This window comes from Doryrhamphus excisus, linkage group LG9, assembly GCF_037039965.1.
Source record: "Doryrhamphus excisus strain RoL-2023G ecotype Guam linkage group LG9, RoL_Dexc_Guam_v1.1, whole genome shotgun sequence".
In the NCBI taxonomy this organism is placed as follows: domain Eukaryota; kingdom Metazoa; phylum Chordata; class Actinopteri; order Syngnathiformes; family Syngnathidae; genus Doryrhamphus; species Doryrhamphus excisus.
This window is the reverse complement of record NC_136365.1, coordinates 1,799,536-1,823,349: the sequence shown is the minus strand read 5'-3', so window position 1 is coordinate 1,823,349 and position 23,814 is coordinate 1,799,536. Positions and strand designations below refer to the sequence as shown.

Below are 23,814 nucleotides of genomic sequence, written 5' to 3'. Positions count from 1 at the left end.
TGTTGACGTGGAGGCGCAACAGCTTTAATCTCGAAAGAGAACAAAGTTCAGGATTTAGAGTTTCATTGTCCCTTTGCACATTCACAGCACCCAATAATACAAAAGACAAAATAGTAATAATGGAAAAAACCCGTGTAACATTAAATAAGTGCATGATGTGTTGTAGTAATGACTGTTTTCAATTGTGTACTGCTGTACCGTCAGTTATTTGCAAAACCAGTGCTATTATTATGATCCAAATGACATTAGTCTACTTTATATTACTGTATAATAATAATAATTGTTATTAAAGTAAAAATACAAATGCCGTAAACCGTATAGTGAGTCTTAATGCATGTCAAGTGCACAATAGTATCAGTAGTTGATGTAAAATATAGTGTTTATAGTATAGTGTAGTAGTGTATAGTACAGTATAGTGTTTAATATAGTATTACACAATATCAATATAGTGTTTAAGTCCTTCTTAGAAGGAACATACAATGGTAGTATTTTCTCTTTACAAATAATGGTTATTTTGGACAGAAAATACATAAACATTGCATTAAATAGTTTGAACATTTGATTTTCACACCATTGAAACACCATCAAGGTAAGAAACAGTAAAAAAGAGAAAATACATCATACAAACAAATGGTTCCATCTGACCCCAGTGCATTTCAGTCCAGTGTAATATTGGTTAGTTAGTCCCTGCTTCACACGTGAGTAGAAGTGTCTGGAGGTGGATGTGCCAAGAACACACCTTCTGGAAAATTGTTCGAGAAGCTGGTGTGGTAACTGGGGCTGCTTCTGCTGGAGCAGCGCTGACTTCTTGACCCAGGAGATGTGACAGCTGAGAGCTTTTGGGCCTGGCATAGCTTCTGGATCAGGAAATGCTTGTCTCGACCCTCCTGAACAGTTAAATACAGAGTGCATTCCAGTTTACATGTACTTTGATACTAATTTGAATAAAAAAAATATTTGGCGTGAAAGGTATTAATTGCATATTTGCACTTGAAAACCTTTGGTTGATTTGCATAAAACTGCACTGAATCATACCATTAATTATTGTCTACAAATTTCTCTTTCTCATGCAATGAATACACTGATTAAATCACTATCGCGATAAATAATGCGCCGAAAAAATTCCATATACTCACCATAGCAAGTTGGTCCCTTAGTTGCTTAATAACCCTCTTGTGAGCTCCAGCTAGAGCAATCACATAAAACATTGCCAGACTGCAAAAGATGAAAATATTGCACTTACGTTATCCGCGCTGCGATTATTATACATTTAGACACATTCTGGCACATACCATGTACAAACAAAAAAGGTTACAGCAAAGGCCTCGGATGAAAGAATGGAGAGGAGAGTTTGGAGCCAACTGGGTAGCTGGGAAATGGCACTCGGCAGCACCTCCCAAGAGGTGGTGTAGTTGACAAATGGTCCACATGCCTGGGAACAGTTTATCCTGGGCAAACATGGATGAATAGGAAAAAAAGTTTAGTAAAGATGAACTATATGCTTGTTGTTCTTATTAATATCATACTTGTTCATACGGCTCATGGTGACCTTGATTTTAATCAGGGCACTAATACAGATATTTAATTACTTACTGTGCGACACTAACAATGACCGGCACACAAGCCAAACTCAGGCCGATCAGAAGAACACCCAGGAAGAAAAAGTTGGAACTCGATGCTCTGAATGGACGTGTCGCTGGACGGCAATTTTTCATCAGTGACACCTGGTGCAGTGGGGGACCAAAACAGTATCAAGTACAGACTACTAAAAACATACATTGTAATACATGAGACAAATACAAAACTTCTGATCTGACTTCTAAAAATACAACATGTAGGACTTAATTACCTTCTTGATGTAAAAGATAAAGAAGTACTTGATAGTGCAGATGGCAGGCAGCATAGGGGAGTAGAATGTACCAATCCAACAGATAGTCTGGCCATAGACAATCTCAAGAACATTCTGAGGGATACCAAACTCCTGCTGACCCCACCACTTAGCCAGGCCACAGTTGCAGTACTTCACTATCAGCCTGAGCAGAAGAAGTACAGGATATCATGAACGGCACATTCGTAAAATAAACACTGTGTAGCATATTGAGCTAATCTGGGGAAACTTGATACAAATGTTATAATCTTGAAACGCACTTTCTGGGAAACTCCACAAAGATGGTGACTGATACAATGATGATGAAGTCAAAGATGGTGAGTTTGTACATTTCCTGGCCAACACGTGTCTCCCAACACTGTAATGAAAGTTAATGCACTGTGACAATACCGCCGACACCGTCAAATTTGCTAAATATCAACGTTTTGGAATGATGTGACTTACAGAGTAGAGCAAATGGTTGTAGCCGCAGACGCAAGGCTCCTCTTTACATGTGGTGATCTGAGACCACAGTGAGAAGAGCAAGACTCCAATGCTGGTCAGTCGCATGAATACACACCTAGTTGGTGTACACACAGGAACAGTTAAGAAATGAAGCCACTTTGTGTCACACACATTCAAGGTCAATATTTCACATCTTGACACATCAATGCTGCAAATATAATAAATGACATGTACCCAACTGTAACTAACTTTGGTTTGGAGGGTGCCTTCTCAAGATTATTGATATTTCAGTTCTACATTTCATACAAATCCTGGCTCCCGCAGTGTATAGTGCATGTCCAACATAAAAAAAAAAAGTTCTCCTCCCATTCAGTGTGGAAGTGGTCGGTTTTGGGCACACTCATATAATAGGAGAGTAATAAGAGAATAATAGGAGAGTAAAGGTAACTGTAGGGGTGATACTATATTCCATGTCTACATTAATGGTAAAAACAAATATTTAGAAAGTCATAAATAGGTTTTCTATGCCCCAACTATGAAAATATTGAATACTACTAGGTGAAAATTTATTTATCATCGCATTTCAATCAACTTTGTCCACACACCTGATGAGTGTGAAGCGGATCTCAAAGGCGGGCGAGTAGTCCTCATAGTTGATGATGACAGAGAAAAGGAGGGGTGTGATGAAATTAGCCACGGTGATAACAATTGACGGCAGATACTCATAGATGAGATCCACGATGAAATTCTCCTGCAAACCAGAAAAATTGACACATGAAAAGTGACACACCGCAACAGTTTTCATGCGAAGGAGCGTGTCGTTACCTTGACCTCCTTCATCTGTGCTTCCTGGGAGAAGATGGTGGCAATGTAAATACTGTAAAAGCAACCAGCCAGTACAGCAATGACAAACAGGTTGAGAATGAAGCGTATGAGATAGATGCGACATTTCTCTTTGCGGGTGCGATCTGCTATTTTCTGTTTGATCCTCTCTTCCTCCAAATCAGTCTAAAGTCAAAGGAAGGCAACAAATGAAGATTTATCTCTCTGGAAAATGTCTAGGAAATCAGGTAAATCAAATATATTGCCAACTAACCTTAAGTTCATAAAGCAGACTGCTCCTCTTCAACTTTGCAGCATTCCCATTGGTAATACAGAAGTCCCAACCAGCAAAGATCTTGTTGCAAAAACTCTGGAAGCGATCCTCATCCTGAACCAGACTACGTTTGAAACCGGTAGCAGACCTGGTAAAATAAGCCCTCCGAGGTCAGCAACACTTTATTAAACATTTTAAACACCAACCTTTGAAGACTTTTTAATCACCTCTTGACAATCCAGATGAGACTGAGAAAGAGATATGCTACAGTGACCAGCAGGTAGGCTAGGGGCAAATTATAGATGATCTTGGAGAAGTGGATTTTGTCCGCCATGTAGTATCCATAAAAGAGATAGGTTTGTTCAAGAAAGCCCTGCGAAGAAAGCACATGGGACGATTTTTTTCAAAAACGTACATTTCCTCACTCTTCATCCTGCACCATACACAAAAACACATTCACGGGCTGTCATGTGCATTTTGGCCAATCAGAAACATGAAAAAGCAACCACAGCTGCATATGTTCATCAAAATAGTCATACATTCAGTGTACAGTGACATGTATATTATCTAAAATTAGTGTTTTTTTTGTAAAACATACATGCGCCTTATAACACGCACGGGTCTACGGCTGCACAAAATGACCGTAGTCAGACTGGAGATTTAGAAACACTCCGGCTTCAGCGTGAATGTGGATAGGTAAAGTAAGAGAGCTTTTTTTTTTAAAATATGCAACATGATCACATGTGTTAAATTCATTTAATAACAGAAGCAACTTAACTGTGGTTGCTTTTTTAGGTTTTTGATCAGCTAAAATGCACATGGCAGCTGGTCAATGTGTGGACCGGAGGCCAAAACACAAAAATTAGCTTTACAAATATATCTGCATTTGTGTGGATTTAGAAACCTTGACAACAAATTCTGTGGTCGGTGTGCAGAAGACAAAATTACTTACTCCCCCCGACAACAGATCAGTGATGTGCTGGTGAAAGATGACAAGTCCTCGACGAGCACTGCTTGGATAAACACTGCAAACACCGCCTGTTGTCAAAAATGGTGGCCTGGATTAACACCTTCTAGCATGCATACGTTTGTAACAACAGCAACAAAAACAACAACTCAAGACAGAAAAAATAATGGCTGTACTCTTGGTGTAAACAAACCATCGTCCAGGTTGTAGGTGATGTTTCCTGAAGCGTGAGGGGAAATGATGATGGGCAACAAGACAAAGCTGAACATGAGGGTGAAGATGATCAGGTTGAGCATGACAAGGAAGCGCAGGAAAGAAAAGTAGGACAGGATGCCCGTGCCAAACATCCCTAGACAAGAAAAGAGAAGAGAAAAAATAATTAGAAAGACTACAGTTGTAGTTGGACATTAGGAATAAGTACTGTACCATCCTATACATTTTCTCATGCACTCCATGAGAAAGTGTTCCAAATACAGTACTCTGACTCCTGACTGTTGCAGATAGAACTAGAAATTCAACATGTTCCAGCAAAGGAAATTGCTCGAGTTCCACAAGAGTATCGCTCAGCACCAGCAATGGCAAGGTAAGGTAACAATGTCACAAAGATGGCGTCACATTCCTCATTGGATTACATTGCAGCATTTTTTAAATGCCAAGTGAAAGTTTCGCAGTTTTGAGGAATGCAAAATGAGTAGGAATTTCAATGAAAGTTCTTACTTTCAAATGACAGATTTGTGCATATTTCTTGTAAGACTATATTGTAACCACTCCCTCACCTTCTATCAGGTGGATGTCGCTCCTCCAGAGCTGCAAGGAGGTCATCCAATCATGGATGTTATCTTGCAGCCTGCGCAGATACCTGAAGGTGCTTTGCCTCCACTGCCTCCAGCTATTGAGCGCTCCATCCTCTTGTCGGCGGAGTTCTCTAACAGCAAACAAGTACGTTAGGTCACTGTATACAATTTTGAAAATTAACAATGGGAAAGCATGTCAGTGTAGAGATGGTCTTACTTGTCTCTGCGTTTCTCAGCAATGGTCTTGGTAAGTTCTCGAATTGGTCTGTGCTCCATCTGGTTCTTCTGTTTCTCTCCATGTCTATTTAGAGTACCCACAGCCCATTTGCCACTGTTGGAAGAGCCAATCCTGGATCGAGAGCTGTTCCTTCGCTTGGTGCCACCAGATGACTTCCTGCGATACAGCAAGGACTGGTAGCTGGGGAGCTGGTCGAGCAAGGGGTTACTGGTGACTCTTCCGCTTCGATCGGTGTAGAACACTGGAAAAGGTGAGAGGTGGGGGGAATGAATGGTACCTGACGATCTCATAACATGCTAATCTAAGGCAGGGGTAGGGAACATATGGTTCTTTTGATGACGGCCTCTGCCTCACATTTCTTATTGATTTCTTATTGAAATTTTATTTTCCGCTGACATTTTAAAGTAAAACGTTCACAGTGTTAAAAATAATGTTCAAAATATAAAACCTTCTTGTCCATTTTCTCCTGTAATATGATAATATAATCGAAACTCTATTATTATTGAATAATGCGGTAGTGCTTTTCCGCAAAAGAAGCTAATATCACAGATTTTGAAGTCTGTTTTGATCTGCCAAGTCTTAAATAAGTTTGATCAAGTGTAGAATTACTACAGCCGATGGTTGGACCGCGGCAGCATCCCAAATCTCACAGAACTAACAAGTGACGCTGGTAAGATTGGGAAAAGTGTTGGTAAGATCGCAAGGTTTAAAGTTTGTCTTTATGAATAAATGCTCCCTTTTATTACATGGGCACCTTAAATATGGTGGGTGTGCTCAGTAGGCCGGAATTTAAGGTAAACTAGTCCCCTCCCACTGTAGCACACTGTTCTATGTACATAATGTATGGTATATAGGGCGTTTCTGAGATTCCAATGCTACACACATCAACCAAAAAGGCCTTTAAGGTGTATTTACCAATAAATAATGGACATTAATAAATAAATAATGGCGCTTTGTAATGCACAATTTGATTTGACACGGTCATTACGTTGCATTTACGGATATGACGTAATGATTTATACTGTAATTATTATGCAATGAACATAATACAAAGAACACCCAGCAACAATTGCAACTCGTTTTGAAATTTGTGCACTGGCCGGCATAGAAAAATAAATATTTTCCCTAGAGTCAAAGCAAATGAAGGCAGTGATGTTTATGGCAGTTGTCCACTAACTTTACAGACTGGGGACAGTTTGCTAATCCGTTAGTGTAACACCAACTGAAAAAAGCCAACATTAGCTAACATATCTGTTATCACCGATTCACTTTGCAGCAAGAGCGGGCTCATTAATAACACGGCATCTGATTTCGACGTAAACTAGCATTAGCCAGTTAGCTGAAGTTAAACGAAGCTAAGCGACAGAAACGACAGGTACAGGAAGACACAAACCATGGAAAATGACATTTACCTGAATCAACCTCCATTGGCGACTTTGATGTAAAATGTATATATACGTAACAGAACAGTCTTCGGCTACTTTGGATAAATATAAAAGTAGCGTGTGTTTATAAGTGTTGACGATCAGTCGTGTTTCTCAGGGAGAAAACATTCTTTCAAGCGACAACTTCCTGAACTCTTCTTCTTGTTTTTCATTGGCGGGTGGCAACCAAATTACTTCATGAACTTTTAACATGCCATTCGATTCAGATTTTAGCATTCGATCTTTAATTTCTTAGAAATTATAACCGTATTATTGATTTAAAAAACAACAACAACATAACCCAAAAAAAACTGCAGCGTAAAGTCGCCAAACTACATTTCCCACAATTCAGTGTGTGTTTGTGTGTGTCACGTGACACAACAGCACGCGCACCGGTTTGTTTTATTTTAACAGCACTATATTACAAACATACAATACAATGAAGGCAAATATAATTACACACGAAAAACAAAATGCAGAGTAAACAACTGCAATAACTGTAATAACTATTAACCAAGGTGTGAATTAGTCGTGCAAGATATTGCAATATGAGATGAGAGCATGTGCCAGCACTACTTCCTGGAAGAAGACAAAAGGAAATGCCATACATATGGCACACTTATTAATAGTTTCTTAAAAGGTGATTGTCTTTTACAATTTTCATCATGCGGCTTTGTTTTTTACCATCTTAATATTAGATATTAAAATTTTCAATTCAGTGTGAATATTCAAAGTGAATATTTTAATTCCAGGACATTAGTCTATTGTGAATATCACATTTGCCTATTAACGTTTTACAGCCTAATTTACAGTTTCTCACTCAACTTTCAAACCTCATAACGGTCATAACACAGCACAATCATGTGTTCAAAACCTTGCCTTGTGTATCAAATCATTGAAAGAAACTTGATCGTCTGAATCTTTTGTTCAAATGACTCACCGTTATAAAATACTGTAGCAAATAGTGGCAGTTCTAGTTAGGGGCCACATGGGCGATTGCTCATGGCGACATTCTGAGGGGGCGCCGCAACTGACAAAGAAAAATTCATTAATTCAGTCATTTTCTAGAGCTTATCCTCATGAGGGTCGCGGGCGTGCTGGAGCCTATCCCAGCTGTCTTTGGACGAGAGGCGGGGTACACCCTGGATTGGTCACCAACAGGATGGATGGATGGATGAATGGAAATATATGTATTTGTTCGCAATATCAGATGAAACAATATCACAAACGGAATGCATTCTAAGTGAAAAAAAATCACACGACCAATGCATCCAATTATGATTCCAATTAGTTTGTTTTCATTGCTTATTCCAAATGAAGTCATATCTCACAGATATTGCGTCGTCCATAATTCCAACAAAACATGAGCGGTCAATATGAATTCCATCTCAACAATTCACCTGTTTACAAGAAAGACCATTGAAAATGGTGACATTACAACACAATACATGTCTTGTCATTCTAAACCTACACTGACATCCATGTACCTTCTAATATGGATCTTAAATAAGTGATGCCTTGGCAATGCATTCTTTTTTCACAATAGACAGTGTCAACAATACATAAGACCCCCCCCCCCCCACCCCCCACTCCCCGCTGCTCTATTCATAGGCAGTGGACTTTTACCTTTGTGGCTTCGGCACACACTTCCTGGTCTCTTTTTCCTGATGGTTCTTATTAGACACACAGGTTTCTTTTGTGTTTTAGTTGAAGCAACATTTGCTTTTTTTTTTTAATCAAGTTTTACATCTAGAAGATTCTTTATGTACAAAATTACCAGGTAAGCGGATATTATAATGATCTATCTTTAAAATATTTGTTTAATTATTGATATAAAGTATTAATCAGTTGTTTTGGGGTTGGGGGGTGCATACACCCTGTTGGGCGACCGTGGAATTACTACACATACTGGAAGCCAAACCCCTTTTGTGAATTATTGATAAGCAGATAGGGAAGGTACAGGCAGATTAAATGACACATGCTCTTCACTCAAAGTGTGACTTGGCGGATGCATTTGAGACTCATCCTCATAAGAAACGTTTTCTCATTAAAACCTTCGACCCAATATTATCGCCTAATGTTGTCTTCACTTGATTGTTTTCAACAGCACTGAAGCAGGATATTGAAAAAGGATCAACATCAGTTTGACGACGCTCATGTCAAGTTACAGCAACAACGGAGGATTTCTCAACCCTGCCTACCATGACAGCGAAACTCTGGAAGTTGATAGAAGGTGTGTTTGGTAGTAAAAATGTAAAACACTTTATTAGGTATTTCAATGTTTACTAACTTCATTTGCATTGCCATTTATCTGTGATGTAATATTTGCGCTTAATGGAACTGTGTGTACTAAAGGAGGCTATACACCCTCAGCTGAAAGTATTATTAAGAATGCTAACCTCGGGACAATGGAAAATTATAAAATGTGAAATATAGTGTATGTAGATTATTAGGCCATCTAATCTAAGTTATTCATTCATTCATTCATTTTCTACCGCTTATGCTGGAGCCTATCCCAGCTGTCTTTGGGCGAGAGGCGGGGTACACCCTGGACTTGTGGCCAGCCAATCACATATAGACAAACAACCATTCACACTCACATTCATACCTATGGACAATTTGGAGTGGCTAATTAACCTAGCATGTTTTTGGAATGTGGGAGGAAACCGGAGTACCCGGAAAAAACTCACGCATGCACGGAGAGAACATGCAATCTCCACACAGAGATGGCTGAGGGTGGAATTGAACCCTGGTCTCCTAGCTGTGAGGTCCACTCCTCTTTACAGATACTCTCCTAATCTTGAAGGTTTTGATGCTACTGCTTGGCCACTCAAAGTTTCAGCTCCCTCCATTGATTTTCCATGGAATTACATGGAACATGGAAGTCTGTCGCCTTGCTAGGCCAGTTCTTGACTTCCTTGTTTCTTGTCTTGGTCATTTGTTTTGGGTCATTGTCATAATTTAAAACCCATCCATGGAGGTTCTCATCTCAGATTCAACATGACATGACCTCAATCAGACCCTTAGTGTGGTGGATAAACAAAGCCACAGAATGTTTCTAATTCTGTTTGTTAGTGGGAATTGTGTTTTTCATGTCATATTATTTATCATAACTCAAAACACAGTGAGTCAAGTTGATGCCAAAGAGCTCAACTTTGACCACATTACATGCACGGTGGATGAGTGGTTAGTATGTTGGCCAAACTGGCCGAAGCTTGGGAAAACTCCGGTTTCAGCCCACCTTCACATTCCAATAACATTTTTGGTATTTGAAAGTGGTAAAAATGACAAAATAAGCAAGTGATCAATTCAGATCAAATAATGATTTCCCCAATGCAAATATTTGACAGTTCACATGATTTGTTCTCTGTGGTATTTAGGTCTTCCAGAAAACCACAGCATGCTAACCCCTATGATCAAGAAGACCAAGTCTGGTGGAACGACAGGACAGAAACATATGACTCCGCGATTGTTCAGAGTGCCAGCTATGATGCTGTTGTGAGAGAACCCTATGAGGGCCGGCAGGAAGAAGGACGAAGGGGGAGAGAAAGTATCCCCATGGGACTACAGTCCAGACGCCCAGAGAGTCCTGTCTTCCAGAACGTCTTCAGTGAGTGGGCAATATCTAGGGCCAAAAATCCTGATGTAAACAGTATATTACCTCAATCTTTCTATTCAGACCGGAGTTCATTCCCAATCAACCATGACTCTCAGTACGATCGATTGCCACCCGTCCAACTTCCTTCTGCATCATCAGGTAATTACGAAACCATTTCTTACTACTATTGCTAGCTCTTTAACTGCTTCTACAGTATCATTTAATGTTACAATGGCAAATAGATTTAATAAAGCTGTGATAGCTTCTTGACCACGATTTTTAATTAAAAAAAATAACTTACCAAATTACCCCATGTAGAATATAAAATTAGAGAAAATTCAAAACATCGTGTCTTTCAATTAAAGTCTTCTGGACATGTGGACAGTCCTTCCAGTCAAATAATGAAGTTGTATTTGAACAAGAACTGATAAATATTTTTTCAAATATTGATATTGGCCAGCTGCACGGCGGTCGAGTGGTTAGCGTGCAGACCACACAGCTAGGAGACCAGGGTTCAATTCCACCCTCGGCCATCTCTGTGTGGAGTTTGCATGTTCTCCCCGTGCATGCGTGGGTTTTCTCCAGGTACTCCGGTTTCCTCCCACGTTAATTGGCGACTCCAAATTGTCCATAGGTATGAATGTGAGTGTGAATGGTTGTTTGTCTATATGTGCCCTGTGATTGGCTGGCGACCAGTCCAGGGTGTACCGCGCCTCTCGCGCGAAGACAGCTGGGATAGGCTCCAGCATACACCGCAACCCTTGTGAAGACAAGCGGTAGAAAATGAATTAATGAATTGATCTGAATTGACCTGTCTTTCAGGCACCATGACAATGAGATTGAGGGGAGTTGGACTGAGGATGAACATATTTCCGAGTGCGGATCCTGATCATATCGCATTTGCAGAAGAAGCCATCATGAGTGAGATGGAGAAAGGTAGAGTATGTTGGATTTATACTATGTGTCACACAGTACATATATAAGTCATACTGGACTATGAACCACACACATCCGTGTGAAAAAATAGCATATTTTGGCACACTTGAGTCCTTCAGGACCAGGCATGAACTTGTCAACACACTGGAAATTGCAGGAAGTCATTACTCATTCTAACTCAGTATAATCTAACCAAAAGGGCTAAACTCATCACACAGCAACTTAACAATAGGTACCTATGAAACAGTACAGATACCAATACAAGTTTAAAATGAAAATGCAAAGCAAAGTACTTGGCAAAACAAAACATTATGAATGTGTGAGTATCCAAAGTAAAAACTATGTTATTTTATACTCTTTCTCGTCTATATGTGTAACAGAGGAACAGAGCCTGGTCAAAGAACTTGTCGCCTTATCAACAGGGGACAGAGTCAATGCTATACGGGACCTTCCCATGAGCTTTAAAGAAAAAAAACACATCAGGTAAGAGTACTCATGATTGCTGCTTTATTTGGGGTTCCGTTATATCACTCTGTCAGTACTTTGGACTACAAGTATGATACTAGCCACAGACTGGCTCTATTTCCTGGAGGATTGATATTCTGCTTTCTGACCGCATTTGTACTGAGTCACTGTTCAAGGTCCATACAGAATTATAATTACCAGGAAGTCCCATGTTTTTTTTTTTCAGATTGCAGTGTCATGTAATTACCCCAGATGGTGCAATAAAAAAATAAATATTCAAAAATAATTAAAATACAAGCAAATTGACTACTGTTGTCTATGTCACAGCAAATAATATTTTGAGTGACGTTCACAGGAGTCAAGTGCTTGCATATAAGTCTTCCAGGCAATCTCGGCGGTTCACATGTTTTGCAGACTGCTCCGAGAGTGCCTCAGTGGTGAGTCTTTCAGAAATCACAATATGATCTGTTTTGTGCTATTGCATGTCGTGTTAAGCTTCTCCACTTGCAGTCTCTTCGCAGGGTCGGCTACAGTATGCGGTCAGCTAAACAGACCTTGGAACTGTGGCAAGGCATTATGAAAGAGATAGGAGGAAAGTTCGGCACCAGTGTGCTCTCCTATTTCCTCTTTCTCAAGTGGTTGCTCATGTTCAACATATTCTCCTTCCTGGTCAACTTTGGATTCATCACCATCCCGCTGCTTGTGTATGATCACTGCCCTGACGTACCCCCAAGTGTGAGCTTCAGAGGACTAGAGATACTAACAGGAGCTGTGAGTCTAGGCTCATATGAGCATCTTCATAAAATGATACTATGTAGTTTGTACAGGTTACTAAGACTATACGGATCTACCCTTTATCACACAACACTGTGAGGATATTTTAAAAAATATAATAATAAAAAAATATAATAATATACAGCTACGACAGCCCAGGCCTCATGTGGCCGAGTGATTAGTCAGGAGATTGGGAAGAGCTGGTTTCGAACTCTGCTTGAGCATCTCTGTGTGGAGTTTGCATGTTCTCCTCGGGCGTGGGTTTTCTCCGGGTACTCCGGTTTCCTCCCACATTCCAAAAACATGCTAGGTTAATTGGCTAACTCCAAATTGTCCATAGGTATGAATGTGAGTGTGAATGGTTGTTTGTCTATATGTGCCCTGTGATTGGCTGGCGACCAGTCCAGGGTGTACCCCGCCTCTCGCCCGAAGACAGCGGGAAGATGGAACTGTCCCAGTCCCAGTCCACCATGTTCTTATTACTAAAAGACCGGCTTAAGTCAAGGAGAGCCTTAAAAAGTCACTTCCTGTTCAGTGCAAAATAAGCTTCAAAATAGAAGCATGTTTTTTTTTACCTGTATACTATGCATTTTTAGATTTATTGCTGTTGTACACAAGGCTTGCACAGAAATGACCCAAGCAGCTGTTACATAAATATATAAAATATTATATTATATTATATATATAATAATTCTCATGTCGACGGAACGACTTGGATTTGACTTGGAGACCCGAGTTCAATTCCACCCTCGGCCATCTCTGTGTGGAGTTTGCATGTTTTCCCCGTGCATGCGTGGGTTTTGCTAGTTCATGCTAGGTTAATTGGCGACTCCAAATTGTCCATAGTTATGAATGTGAGTGTGAATGGTTGTTTGTCTATATGTGCCCTGTGATTGGCTGGCCACCAGTCCAGGGTGTACCCAAAGACAGCTGGGATAGGCTCCAGCATACCTATGCGATTCTAGTGAGGATTAAGCAGCATCCTACTAACCGTTCCACAATGTAAATATGGATGCCAGAAAAATTCACTGAAACAATAAAATGAATGTAGGTGGCCCAAGACTGTAGCATATTACTGTATAGTTATCATCATCTGACATTCACAGAAATTAATCAATATTGAAATAGCATTTTGCATCGATTTGAAGAGGACATTTACAGTGAACTTGTTTCAACTCCTTCAGGGTTACTTCACCTACACGGTCATGTACTACGGCGGCTACAGCAATGAAACCCTGGTGGACCCCGTGGAGTACAACATGCAGCTGGCCTACTTTTTCACTATTGCCGTTTACATGGTGTTGTGTGGCATTGCACTCATTTTTAGGTCAGTCTAGGTTACACGCCTCAAATATTGCGAACCCTTGACTGCTTATAAGAAGTCGATGTGATGCTGTTTCTGTCCTCATCAGCATGGCAAAGTCATTCAAGACGAACTACGTGCTTGCAGATCAAGTGTCAAACAGCGCGTGGCAGCTTTTGTGCAGCTGGGATTTCAGCATCGTCAACCAGAGAGCAGTTAGACAACGCAAGAATAACCTCAGTGTACAACTTAAGGTGAATAATGTAACACACACTTTGACTAAATATGACAACTTATTGTTTTTTCTGTTGGGATGATGACCATTTATAATGCCGTTTTTACAGTAATCCCTCGTTTATCCTGACTGTGATAAGTGAATTTCCGCAAAGTAGGAGTCCTTATTTATAAATAATATTTTATAGTTAGAGCAACCTGTGTATGACATTCAAATATGGTTTATTTTAAGTTTTTTTTATGTTTTTTTATAATTAGAGCCCTCTAGACATGATATAACATCCCTATAGTCACCTTTACACCCTTGTATAATATGATCATCCATCGGGCAACGGCTAAAGCCCCGGTCCCGCGCGTTGTGCACACTGATTTCAGCAATGGTACCAAGCTGAGGGATGCTCTAAACGCAGCATCCTTCTACCAATATATTCACTATGTCTCCTCTGGACATGTCCCAACCATCTCAGTCTGGCCGATAACTGACTTTATCTCCAAGGCCTCTAACATTTAATGTCCCTCTGATGTACTCCTTCCTGATCCTATCCATCCTGGTCACTCCCAATGAGAACCTCAGCATCCTCATCTCTGAAACCTCCATTTCTGCTTGCTGTCTTCAGTGGCACTGTCTCTAGACCAAACAACATGGCTGGTCTCAGTATTCATCATTCTCATTGTGACTCCTTTCCAACTCAGTATTTTTGCTAAACAATAATACAAATGAGAATACATGCCTCTCTTGGGATTACACTGGGATACTACCATGCACTTCCAATGTTCAGATTCCATGTTTGACTGTCTTTCAGGCCCATTTGTAACCTCTTGTATCTTACAGGAGTCCATGTCAGAGAGGGCCCAGAGAGAACAGCTAACCCTCATCGAAAAGCTAAAGCACATCGGGATTCATCTGGGCTTGTGGCTCCTCTCCACCGGCTTGGCTGTTGGCTGTGGCGCCAGCATCTATTTTCTCTGCCAATACGAACAGCAGGTACTCAGGTCTGGTGATCGCATGAATTTCACTGTATGGCACTCAGTACAGCGCTGTCGAAGTTGGACCGATAATTCATGTAAGAAAAAAGAACAAATGATGGGTCGTGTAGAATTACATGAACAGATGTAATAACCATTTTGGAGTGGAGCGGGAAACATATTCTGAAAATAGAATTTATTATATTATACATACTATACATACATGTATGTAATGTAATTGTAATTTTAATGGCATAAATTGGAATATAAAAAAACATTTCATAAGTTTTTGTATTTTTAGAAAAAAACAAAATAAGGAATAAAGTTGTAATTTTTTGAAAATTTGGTTGTGGTAAAAGTTGTAATGTAGGGATAATATATAATAATAATATAATATAATAACTATATAATATAGGGAAGAAAACTTGCACAAAGATAGATGAAATAGCTGGGAAATTTAAGAAAACAAAACAACAGCGGAAATGGAAAAAATACTTAATAATAATTTTAGAAGAATAAAGTGAAAATATTAAGAGAAAAAGCTTCATTTTCATGACATTAAGCTCATAATACTGATGAAAAATAATGTCAATTTAGCAGTATTGAGTTTTTTGTTTAAAAGTTGTCATATTACGAGAAACAAACAAAACAAAATAAAATTAGGTTGGGAAAAAAAAGACCAAAAAATATAGTTCATACAAATAATGCACTTTTTATGTATGTACAACTTACAATATCGACATGTGTTGCTTTACAAAATATCAAAATGGCCCTTGCTTCCTTTCATTTTTCAGTATATGAGCCTTGGTGGAAAAAGTTTGGACACCCCTGCCATTTAATATTAACATCCTTATCAGCATGCACCACAGATAACATAGCGTGACTTCGGATTTATAAATCGATTTGAATGTGACTTCCTTATTGGCAGAGGACAACGGATGTTCCAAAGTGGTCGCTGCTTCAGGAGGCAGAGACTCTCCTCGTTCCCTTCGTGGTGTCCTTGATGAACCTGGTGGTCCCACTCTTCTATTCTCTCTTCAATAAGTTTGAGCGTTACTCTAGTCAACGCAGGCAGATCTACGTTCTGGTGCTCAGGTCTGAAAAAGGGCTATTTGACCAACATCAATCTATGAATTGAATATTATAGTAACGGATCAAGACATGTTATTTATTTGGGATTTATTCGTTCTATTAAAATAGATATTTTCTAATTTACAGGAATGTTTTTCTCAAGATGTTAATTCTCGGTGTCTTATGTTACTACTGGATGAATGAGGTGGCCCACAAGTTTTTGGTATGTTGAATTTCTTAAAAAAAGAAAACTTTCTGAGCATCAGTTACATCATATTAAGTCACATTTTGAATTTCTTTTCCACAGTGTTGGGAATCCATGGTCGGACAGGCGTTGTACCGCTTGGTCATCTTTGACTTTTTCTTTCTGATGTTGGGCTCCCTGTTTGGAGAGTTTCTTAGCAAGTGAGTTATGTGACTTTAAAGGGGAAGTGCACTGTTTTTGGGGAATTTTGTCCCCCCCACAAAAATTCACAATTCTTATATGAAACATGAACACATATTTCTTTCCTTTTTCTGTGCATTATAACACGAGAAAACGAGTTAATATGAGCTAGGTAACAATGCACGTCATTGGGACACATCCTTTAACAATTTTGCCCATCATTCACAATTCTTATATGAAACATGTACACATATTTCTTTCCCTTTTCTGTGCATTATAACACAAGAAAACAAGTTAATATGAGCTAGCTAACAATGCACGTCATTGGGACACATCCTTTAACAATTTTGCCCATCATTCACAATTCTTATATGAAACATGAACACATATTTCTTTCCCTTTTCTGTGCATTATAACACAAGAAAACAAGTTAATATGAGCTAGCTGACAATGCACATCATTGGGACACAGCCTTTAACAACGTTGCATGCTTTGATATACAAGCTGTGATCGTGCATTAACATGTACACTGATGCTAACATGTAATAGTTGCAGTATCTTGCCCTATTTTGATGATTTAAAAATGTGCCATTCTAGCCAGATATGACTTTTCTTTATCACTAATCTCTTGCAGTTTGATCGGAACTAAATTCCTACCACGTCTTGGGGTCCCTGAGTTTGACGTTGCCAGGAATGTCCTTGAGCTGATCTACGCACAGACTCTGCTCTGGTAAACGCAATGATTGACTCAATAACTGCAATTATCATGGAGGTGAACATTTTTTAGTTCCTTTTGAATAAGAATTTCCAAAGTTAAATGCCAATTTCACCGAAAGCAGTTCACAGTGAAGTAACCGATTAATTGGTTGATTATTTTTTAGATTAATCAATGAATCCGATTTTAAATTTTCGTCTCTTTATGGTAATGGTAATGGTTTTATTTCATTTGAACATGCATCAGATTACAATTGAATGCATCCCATAATCAGTTCCCAGTTCCACATGTCCGAAAGGAGTAGGAAGAAGCTAAGCTTATTAAATCCTACCCCTCCATCTGGTACTTTTACAATCAGTAACTGTTACATTTGTTCACTTCCTGCTTTCCATAATACAGTTTTTTTTTCGTTTTTTTTTTTTTAATAATGCACCTCGTACCGAAGTACTCGGTGATATGAGCATCCAATGACATAATGGGTACCATAGTAAGTGTCAATATAGCGATATATATAGCACATCATGACTGGTTCAAGACTCTTCATCCTTGTATTTAGCAAACATCAACTGCTTGTATTGTTTCTTTATGCAGACAATTTTAACTGACACTTCAAATAAGTGCACAAACATCAGGTTGCCGCTTGAATATTCTATTAAAATAATGTTAGATAATACAAAAATCGAAATGATTGTCAAATTGCTTCAATCGTGATCATTGTTTTAGTCGAAGCTTCAGGCCGTAGCTGGACCAAATGAATATGAAGCAAACACCTACAGTTAGTGTTTGGGTCTGTAACATATCAGAAAAGAGGTAAAAATGCCCATCATTGGTTTCCGAAGTCAAAGCTGATATGTGTTAGTATCTTGTTTTGGCTAAAACACCAAAATAATAGGTCTGAATACACAGATAACTAAGGAAATGTAAAAAATATTCACATTTGAGAAGCTGAAAATAGATAATATTTGTATATTTAAATACAAAAAATGATTTATTCAATTAATTGGGTAATCGATTAACCGTCGATTAATCGGTTTGTTGTTGGAGCTCAACATTGCTGCATTGGTGTCGTAACTTTTTAGTCATTTTATTCACTAAAGACGGCGCATCAGCAAGGAAAATGACATTTTCATATGGTTCGACCCATCCATCCATCCATCCATTTTTTCCGCTTATCCGGGTCCGGGTCCGGGGGGGCAGCAGTCTCAGTTAGGGAAGCCCAGACTTCCCGGTCCCTGGCCACCTCTCCTCCAGCTCCACCGGGAGGACACTAAGGCGTTCCCAGGCCAGCTGTGAGACATAATCCCTCCAGCGTATCCTAGGTCTGCCTTTTCCTGGCTGGGCATGCCCAGAACACCTCACCAGGGAGGCGTCCGAGGAAGAATCCCACAAATGGTGGACTATTCTAAGGCATTTTTTGCAGTTTTGCTCTCTGCTTCTCTTCACTATAGGATTGGAATTTATTTCTCTCCACTGCTGCCTGCCATCCAGATTGTCAAGTTATTCATCTTGTTTTACATAAAAAAGGTAAATATATACTGTGTACCACCGTTACATCTATTAGCTCTTACAATATTTGGGTAGCTTAGTCAATGTCTAATAATGTTAATTCAATCCCAGTGAAGGAAGAGTAATCGAAATCGAAATCGAGTAACGAAATATCCAGTACGGTTTAGACTTTATGGATGAAAAGCCGTTTTAATGAGAGGTCAACCAAATGGCACAAAATAAATGAATTCAGGATAATTGGTAATTGGACCCTGGCTTGATGCGGCATTGCTGAATCTTTCATGAAGGTTGTGAATGACCTTTCAAGTAATGCCATTCAAAGCTCTTCATAGAAGGAACCCCTCATGTTTTCCATTACAGGATGAAAATTTAATTACTTTGCTTTTTACAGCTTTTGTGACATTATACAGGAGCTCCAGAGGGGGGCTTCGGCGGCTTTTTGGGGGGGATTTTTGCAGCCTAAAATGACTTTTCACAACACAGCTTTAAGATAATCTTGACCTTCAAAATGCACAAGATTTCAACAAATTTAACAGAATATACTTTATTTGCATATTAATCTGAAGCGATTTACTTTTCACATAATTTCTGATTTGGAGATACTTTTCCACGAGGTAGAAATGCTAGAAATGAATCAGTCTGCTTTTCTCCAGGTCAGCTTGACCCACAACTGTCAGCCTCCAAGACGAACAGGCAGGGCAGCTCAGATGCAAACCATCTTCATCGCCCTCCTCTTCTTCCCGTTCTTTGTGGGAGCCCTCTGCATGGTTGCATACACTGCATGGAGGTATGAGGACATCATCACCAGGACAAAATTATTATATACAGTAAAGTCTCGTTATATCGATATTGTCGGGAGTTGGAAAAAATATCGATATAACTGGACTATCCATATATCCGATCCTGCGCCGAACTGCATTAAAAGTGGGCAATAATGCACTCGACATTGTTCTATAGTATAGAATTATAGTATAGTATAGATTGCTCTATAGTATAGAATTATAGTATAGTATAGATTGTTCTATAGTATAGAACAATGTCGAGCAGCTTAAATCAATCTTTGCTTAAGGATTTCAATACCAAAAAAGAACACGGCGAACGGCTGCTTCCAGTCAACTTTATTTTTCACACTTCCACCACCAGAGCGCAGCACACACACCGATTCCCGCACTTCCTGGTTCACAGGTCATGCTCAACCCGCCCCACATAGCTGGCCAAACACATGCCTGCAACAGAAGAACCAACTGACATAGCATAGCAACCGTTTGTCGTGTTCTTTTTTGGTATTGAAATCCTTAAGCAAAGATTGATTTAAGCTGCTTTTGTATCGATATAAGCAGACCAAATTGGCTGGCAAAGGGCATCCTAGTAACCGGATTATCATAATAACCGGGTATCGTACTAACGGAACTAATTATATCATAAAAGACTAGGAATTTGCCGGGAAATGAAAATAGTATTGTAATAAGCAGTAATTCGTTATAACCGATATCAATATAACGAGACTTTACTGTATTACAATATGGAAAGTAGATTTAGTGGTAAAACTCAATTAAAATACAAAAAAAAAATCACATTCCGAACCAGTGAGAATTCTTATTGTAACAATTTTATTCAAATCAAATCATGTCCACTTTCTTTGTAGACTGACTCCCTCGCAGCAGTGTGGGCCTTTTCGGGGCCTGAACAACACCTTCAGTGTGGTTGGAATCTGGATTGATGGTTTAGAGCACATCCCTGGTTCTCAGGGGGCCATCTGGATTTATGAAAATGTCATAAAAAGTGAAATTATTTACTTTCTCGGCACGCTCATCATCTTGTAAGTGGTGTGTTAAGTTGTTCAATACAACTGTTGTTGTTTATCATTCATTCATTCATTCATTCATTTTCTATTGCTTATCCTCACGAGGGTCGCGGGGGTGCTGGAGCCTACCCCAGCTGTCTTTGGGTGAGAGGAGCCCAAAGGCGACCTGGTCGCAGGTCAATTGCAGGACATAGACAAACAACCATTCACACTCACATTCATACCTATGGACAATTTGGAGTGGCTAATTAAACTAGCATGTTTTTGGAATGTGGGAGGAAACCGGAGTACCCGGAAAAAACCCATGCATGCACGGGGAGAACATGCAAACTCCACAAATAGAGATAGCCGAGGGTGGAATTGAACTTGAGTCTCCTAGCTGTGAGGCCTGTGCGCTAACCACTTGACCACCGTGCAGCCCATAATGTCATTTATTGCAATACCAATTCATGAGCGGGTACTCCGGTTTCCTTCCACATTCTAAAAACATGCTAGGTTAATTAGCGACTCCAAATCGTCCATAGGTATGAATGTGAGTGTGAATGGTTGTTTGTCTATATGTGCCCTGTGATTGGCTGGCCACCAGTCCAGGGTGTACCCATGTTTTTGGAATGTGGGAGGAAACCGCAGTACCCGGAAAAAACCCATGCATGCACGGGGAGAACATGCAAACTCCACAAATAGAGATAGCCGAGGGGGGAATTGAACTCGGGTCTCCTAGCTGTGAGGCCTGTGCGCTAACCACTTGTCCACCGTGCAGCCCATAATGTCATTTATTGTAATACCAATTTATGAGCGGGTACTCCGGTTTCCTTCCACATTCCAAAAACATGCTAGGTTAATTAGCGACTCCAAATTGTCCATAGGTATGAATGTGAGTGTGAATGGTTGTTTGTCTATATGTGCCCTGTGATTGGCTGGCCACCAGTCCAGGGTGTACCCATGTTTTTGGAATGTGGGAGGAAACCGGAGTACCCGCTCATGAATTGGTATTGCAATAAATGACATGATCGGCTGCATGGTGGACAAGTGGTTAGCGCGCAGGCCTCACAGCTAAAAGACCTGAGTTCAATTCCACCCTCGGCTATCTCTGTGTGGAGTTTGCATGTTCTCCCCGTGCATGCGTGGGTTTTTTCCGGGTACTCCGGTTTCCTCCCACATTCCAAAAACATGCTAGGTTAATTAGCGACTCCAAATTGTCCATAGGTATGAATGTGAGTGTGAATGGTTGTTTGTCTATATGTGTCCTGCGTTTGACTTGCGACCAGTCCAGCTGGGATAGGCTCCAGCATACCCGTGACCCAAGTGAGGATAAGCGGCATAGAAAGAAAGAAATTGTTCCACTTGACTGATGTTCTTTGTATATGATTCTTGTCAGAATTATCATTTATCTCTTCTGGCAAGTCACTCAGGGCCGCAAGCAACTTATTCGTCGACTGAGACAGCAGATTGTTAACGTGAGTGTGACTCCTAAGTCTTTGTGTGGGTTTGAGTTGTAAAACTTTACCCTGTGTACTCATTTTCCTCACCAGGAGGGGAAAGACAAGACTTTCTTGCTGGAAAAACTGCAGAACCTCCAGAAATCTCAACCTAATAAGAAACACAAACTGAAAAATCAAAAGAAGGTATGTTTTTTTAAAAGTAGAATATTCATATCATTTGAATAAATACAAATGAATTAATTTTTTTTTTGGTATCAGCACCCCAAACGCCCTGATGGCGGTTCTTCAGGCACCCAGTCCAAGTCCAACGCCATGGTTCAGGCTTTAATTCTTCACCAACGACTCGAGGAAGAAGAAGAGCGACGCAGTCACGTTGGAGCTCCTGTTATCGCTGGTATCTTCAGTTCCGATCGGAGAGCTGAGGGTCAAAACAGGGGAGAATTTTACCCAATGCAACAGTCGTCCTTCACTCCAGGGATTCGAGCCAGGGGCGTGGATGACGACAATGAAAGGGATGTAGATGAGTTTCCTGAAAATCCTCTCAACACATCCACGGCATTGATGCAGGCGATGCAGGCAAGACAAAGACAGGAGGATGCAGAACGAGAAAGCGAGGACGTGCCGTCTTCATACTCGAACGCTATGATGCAAGTCATGCAAGCAAGACAGAAAGCAGAGAGAGGTGAAAGTCTTTATTGGGACGCCACTAATCCTCCAGAAAATCCACCTCCTGCCAGCTCTAGCGCTCTCATCCGGGCAATGTTAGCCCGGCAGCAGGCCCAGAATGAGTTTGATGACGGTTACTGAACTCAAAGCTTGCAAGTAATCAATGCAGAAAACAACAAGAATTAGAGTCGTCATTTCTACTTTTTCTACTTTTTTCAAGGTAACAAAACTAATTTGCATACACATCTATTTATGTCAGCGTGCAGTTCAGAAAAAAATGACAAATATATATACTGTACATAAGGGGTCTCAAACTCAATTTACTTGGGGGCCACTGGAGCTCGGGTCTGGGTGAGACTGGGCCGCATCAGGTTTTCAAAAAAAAAACAAACAAAAAAAAACACATTTATTAAAAATAAAAAAATTGTAAAAACTTCGCTTTGGTTCCGATTTTCTACAGTAAAAGCTCTGATAAAACATTCCACTGTTCTTAAATATCTTACTTTTTATTTTTCTACACAAAATAAGATGAAAAATAAATAAACAAATCAAGAATAAAGAAAATCAAGAATAAATAAATAAATATAATAATAATAATAAAACTGCAAATAATAAAAATTTAAGAGACCACATATAGTTGGTGGGTAGACAAATTATTTTTTTTCAGATTAAAATTAACAAAGCATTATTAGAGCCCTTATATACAATACAGTATGTAGATAATATGAAAACAATATGATATGGAATGATAATATGAAAATACCTAAATAATTCAGATCTTGTGTCATTATATGGTTATTATATCGCAGAAAGGGAAACTAATTTAATTATTATTTTAATTAGAATTTTTATTATTATTAAAAATAATAATTTTAACTCTTTGATGCATAAGTGGGTCAAAAATGCGATCAGGTTGTTTTCTTGAAATATCTTCATAATAAAAATTTTTTTATCATTTCATATTCCAGGTATTCCTCAAAAAACATGTTTTTGATATCATGCCGTTCACGTTTTCAAGTTACCTTTTATACATTTTAAGAAATTTTTGTTTTTGTGTTACTACCCCAACCTTCCATAAGTGGGTCAAAAATGACTCGG

At 39.5% G+C, this 23,814-nt stretch overlaps 2 protein-coding genes across 2 annotated transcripts; one reads left to right on the top strand and one right to left on the bottom strand.

Moving 5' to 3' along the window:
• Nucleotides 1–50: 50 nt before the first annotated feature.
• On the bottom strand, nt 51–7,174 carry tmc7 (transmembrane channel like 7). The gene is made up of 16 exons (XM_058064000.2): nt 6,840–7,174; nt 5,407–5,668; nt 5,172–5,320; nt 4,589–4,744; nt 4,381–4,466; nt 3,656–3,801; nt 3,429–3,576; nt 3,158–3,340; nt 2,938–3,083; nt 2,333–2,447; nt 2,149–2,246; nt 1,850–2,033; nt 1,594–1,724; nt 1,293–1,448; nt 1,137–1,215; nt 51–887 (listed from the first exon to the last, which is right to left on the bottom strand). The coding sequence occupies exons 1-16, from the start codon at nt 6,853–6,855 to the stop codon at nt 693–695; spliced, it is 2,250 nt and encodes a 749-aa protein (XP_057919983.2). The 5' UTR covers nt 6,856–7,174; the 3' UTR covers nt 51–692.
• Nucleotides 7,175–8,541: 1,367 nt separating this feature from the next.
• Nucleotides 8,542–23,085, top strand: tmc5 (transmembrane channel like 5). Its single transcript, XM_058063687.2, has 21 exons — nt 8,542–8,631; nt 8,959–9,084; nt 10,232–10,461; nt 10,531–10,608; nt 11,272–11,385; nt 11,766–11,868; nt 12,206–12,287; nt 12,361–12,621; nt 13,809–13,951; nt 14,037–14,181; nt 14,994–15,146; nt 16,056–16,222; nt 16,346–16,421; nt 16,506–16,603; nt 17,218–17,313; nt 18,747–18,822; nt 19,458–19,591; nt 20,450–20,623; nt 21,987–22,065; nt 22,141–22,233; nt 22,309–23,085. Exons 2-21 carry the CDS (start codon nt 9,008–9,010, stop codon nt 22,855–22,857), a joined length of 2,928 nt encoding a protein of 975 aa, XP_057919670.2. The 5' UTR covers nt 8,542–8,631; nt 8,959–9,007; the 3' UTR covers nt 22,858–23,085.
• Nucleotides 23,086–23,814: the final 729 nt, after the last annotated feature.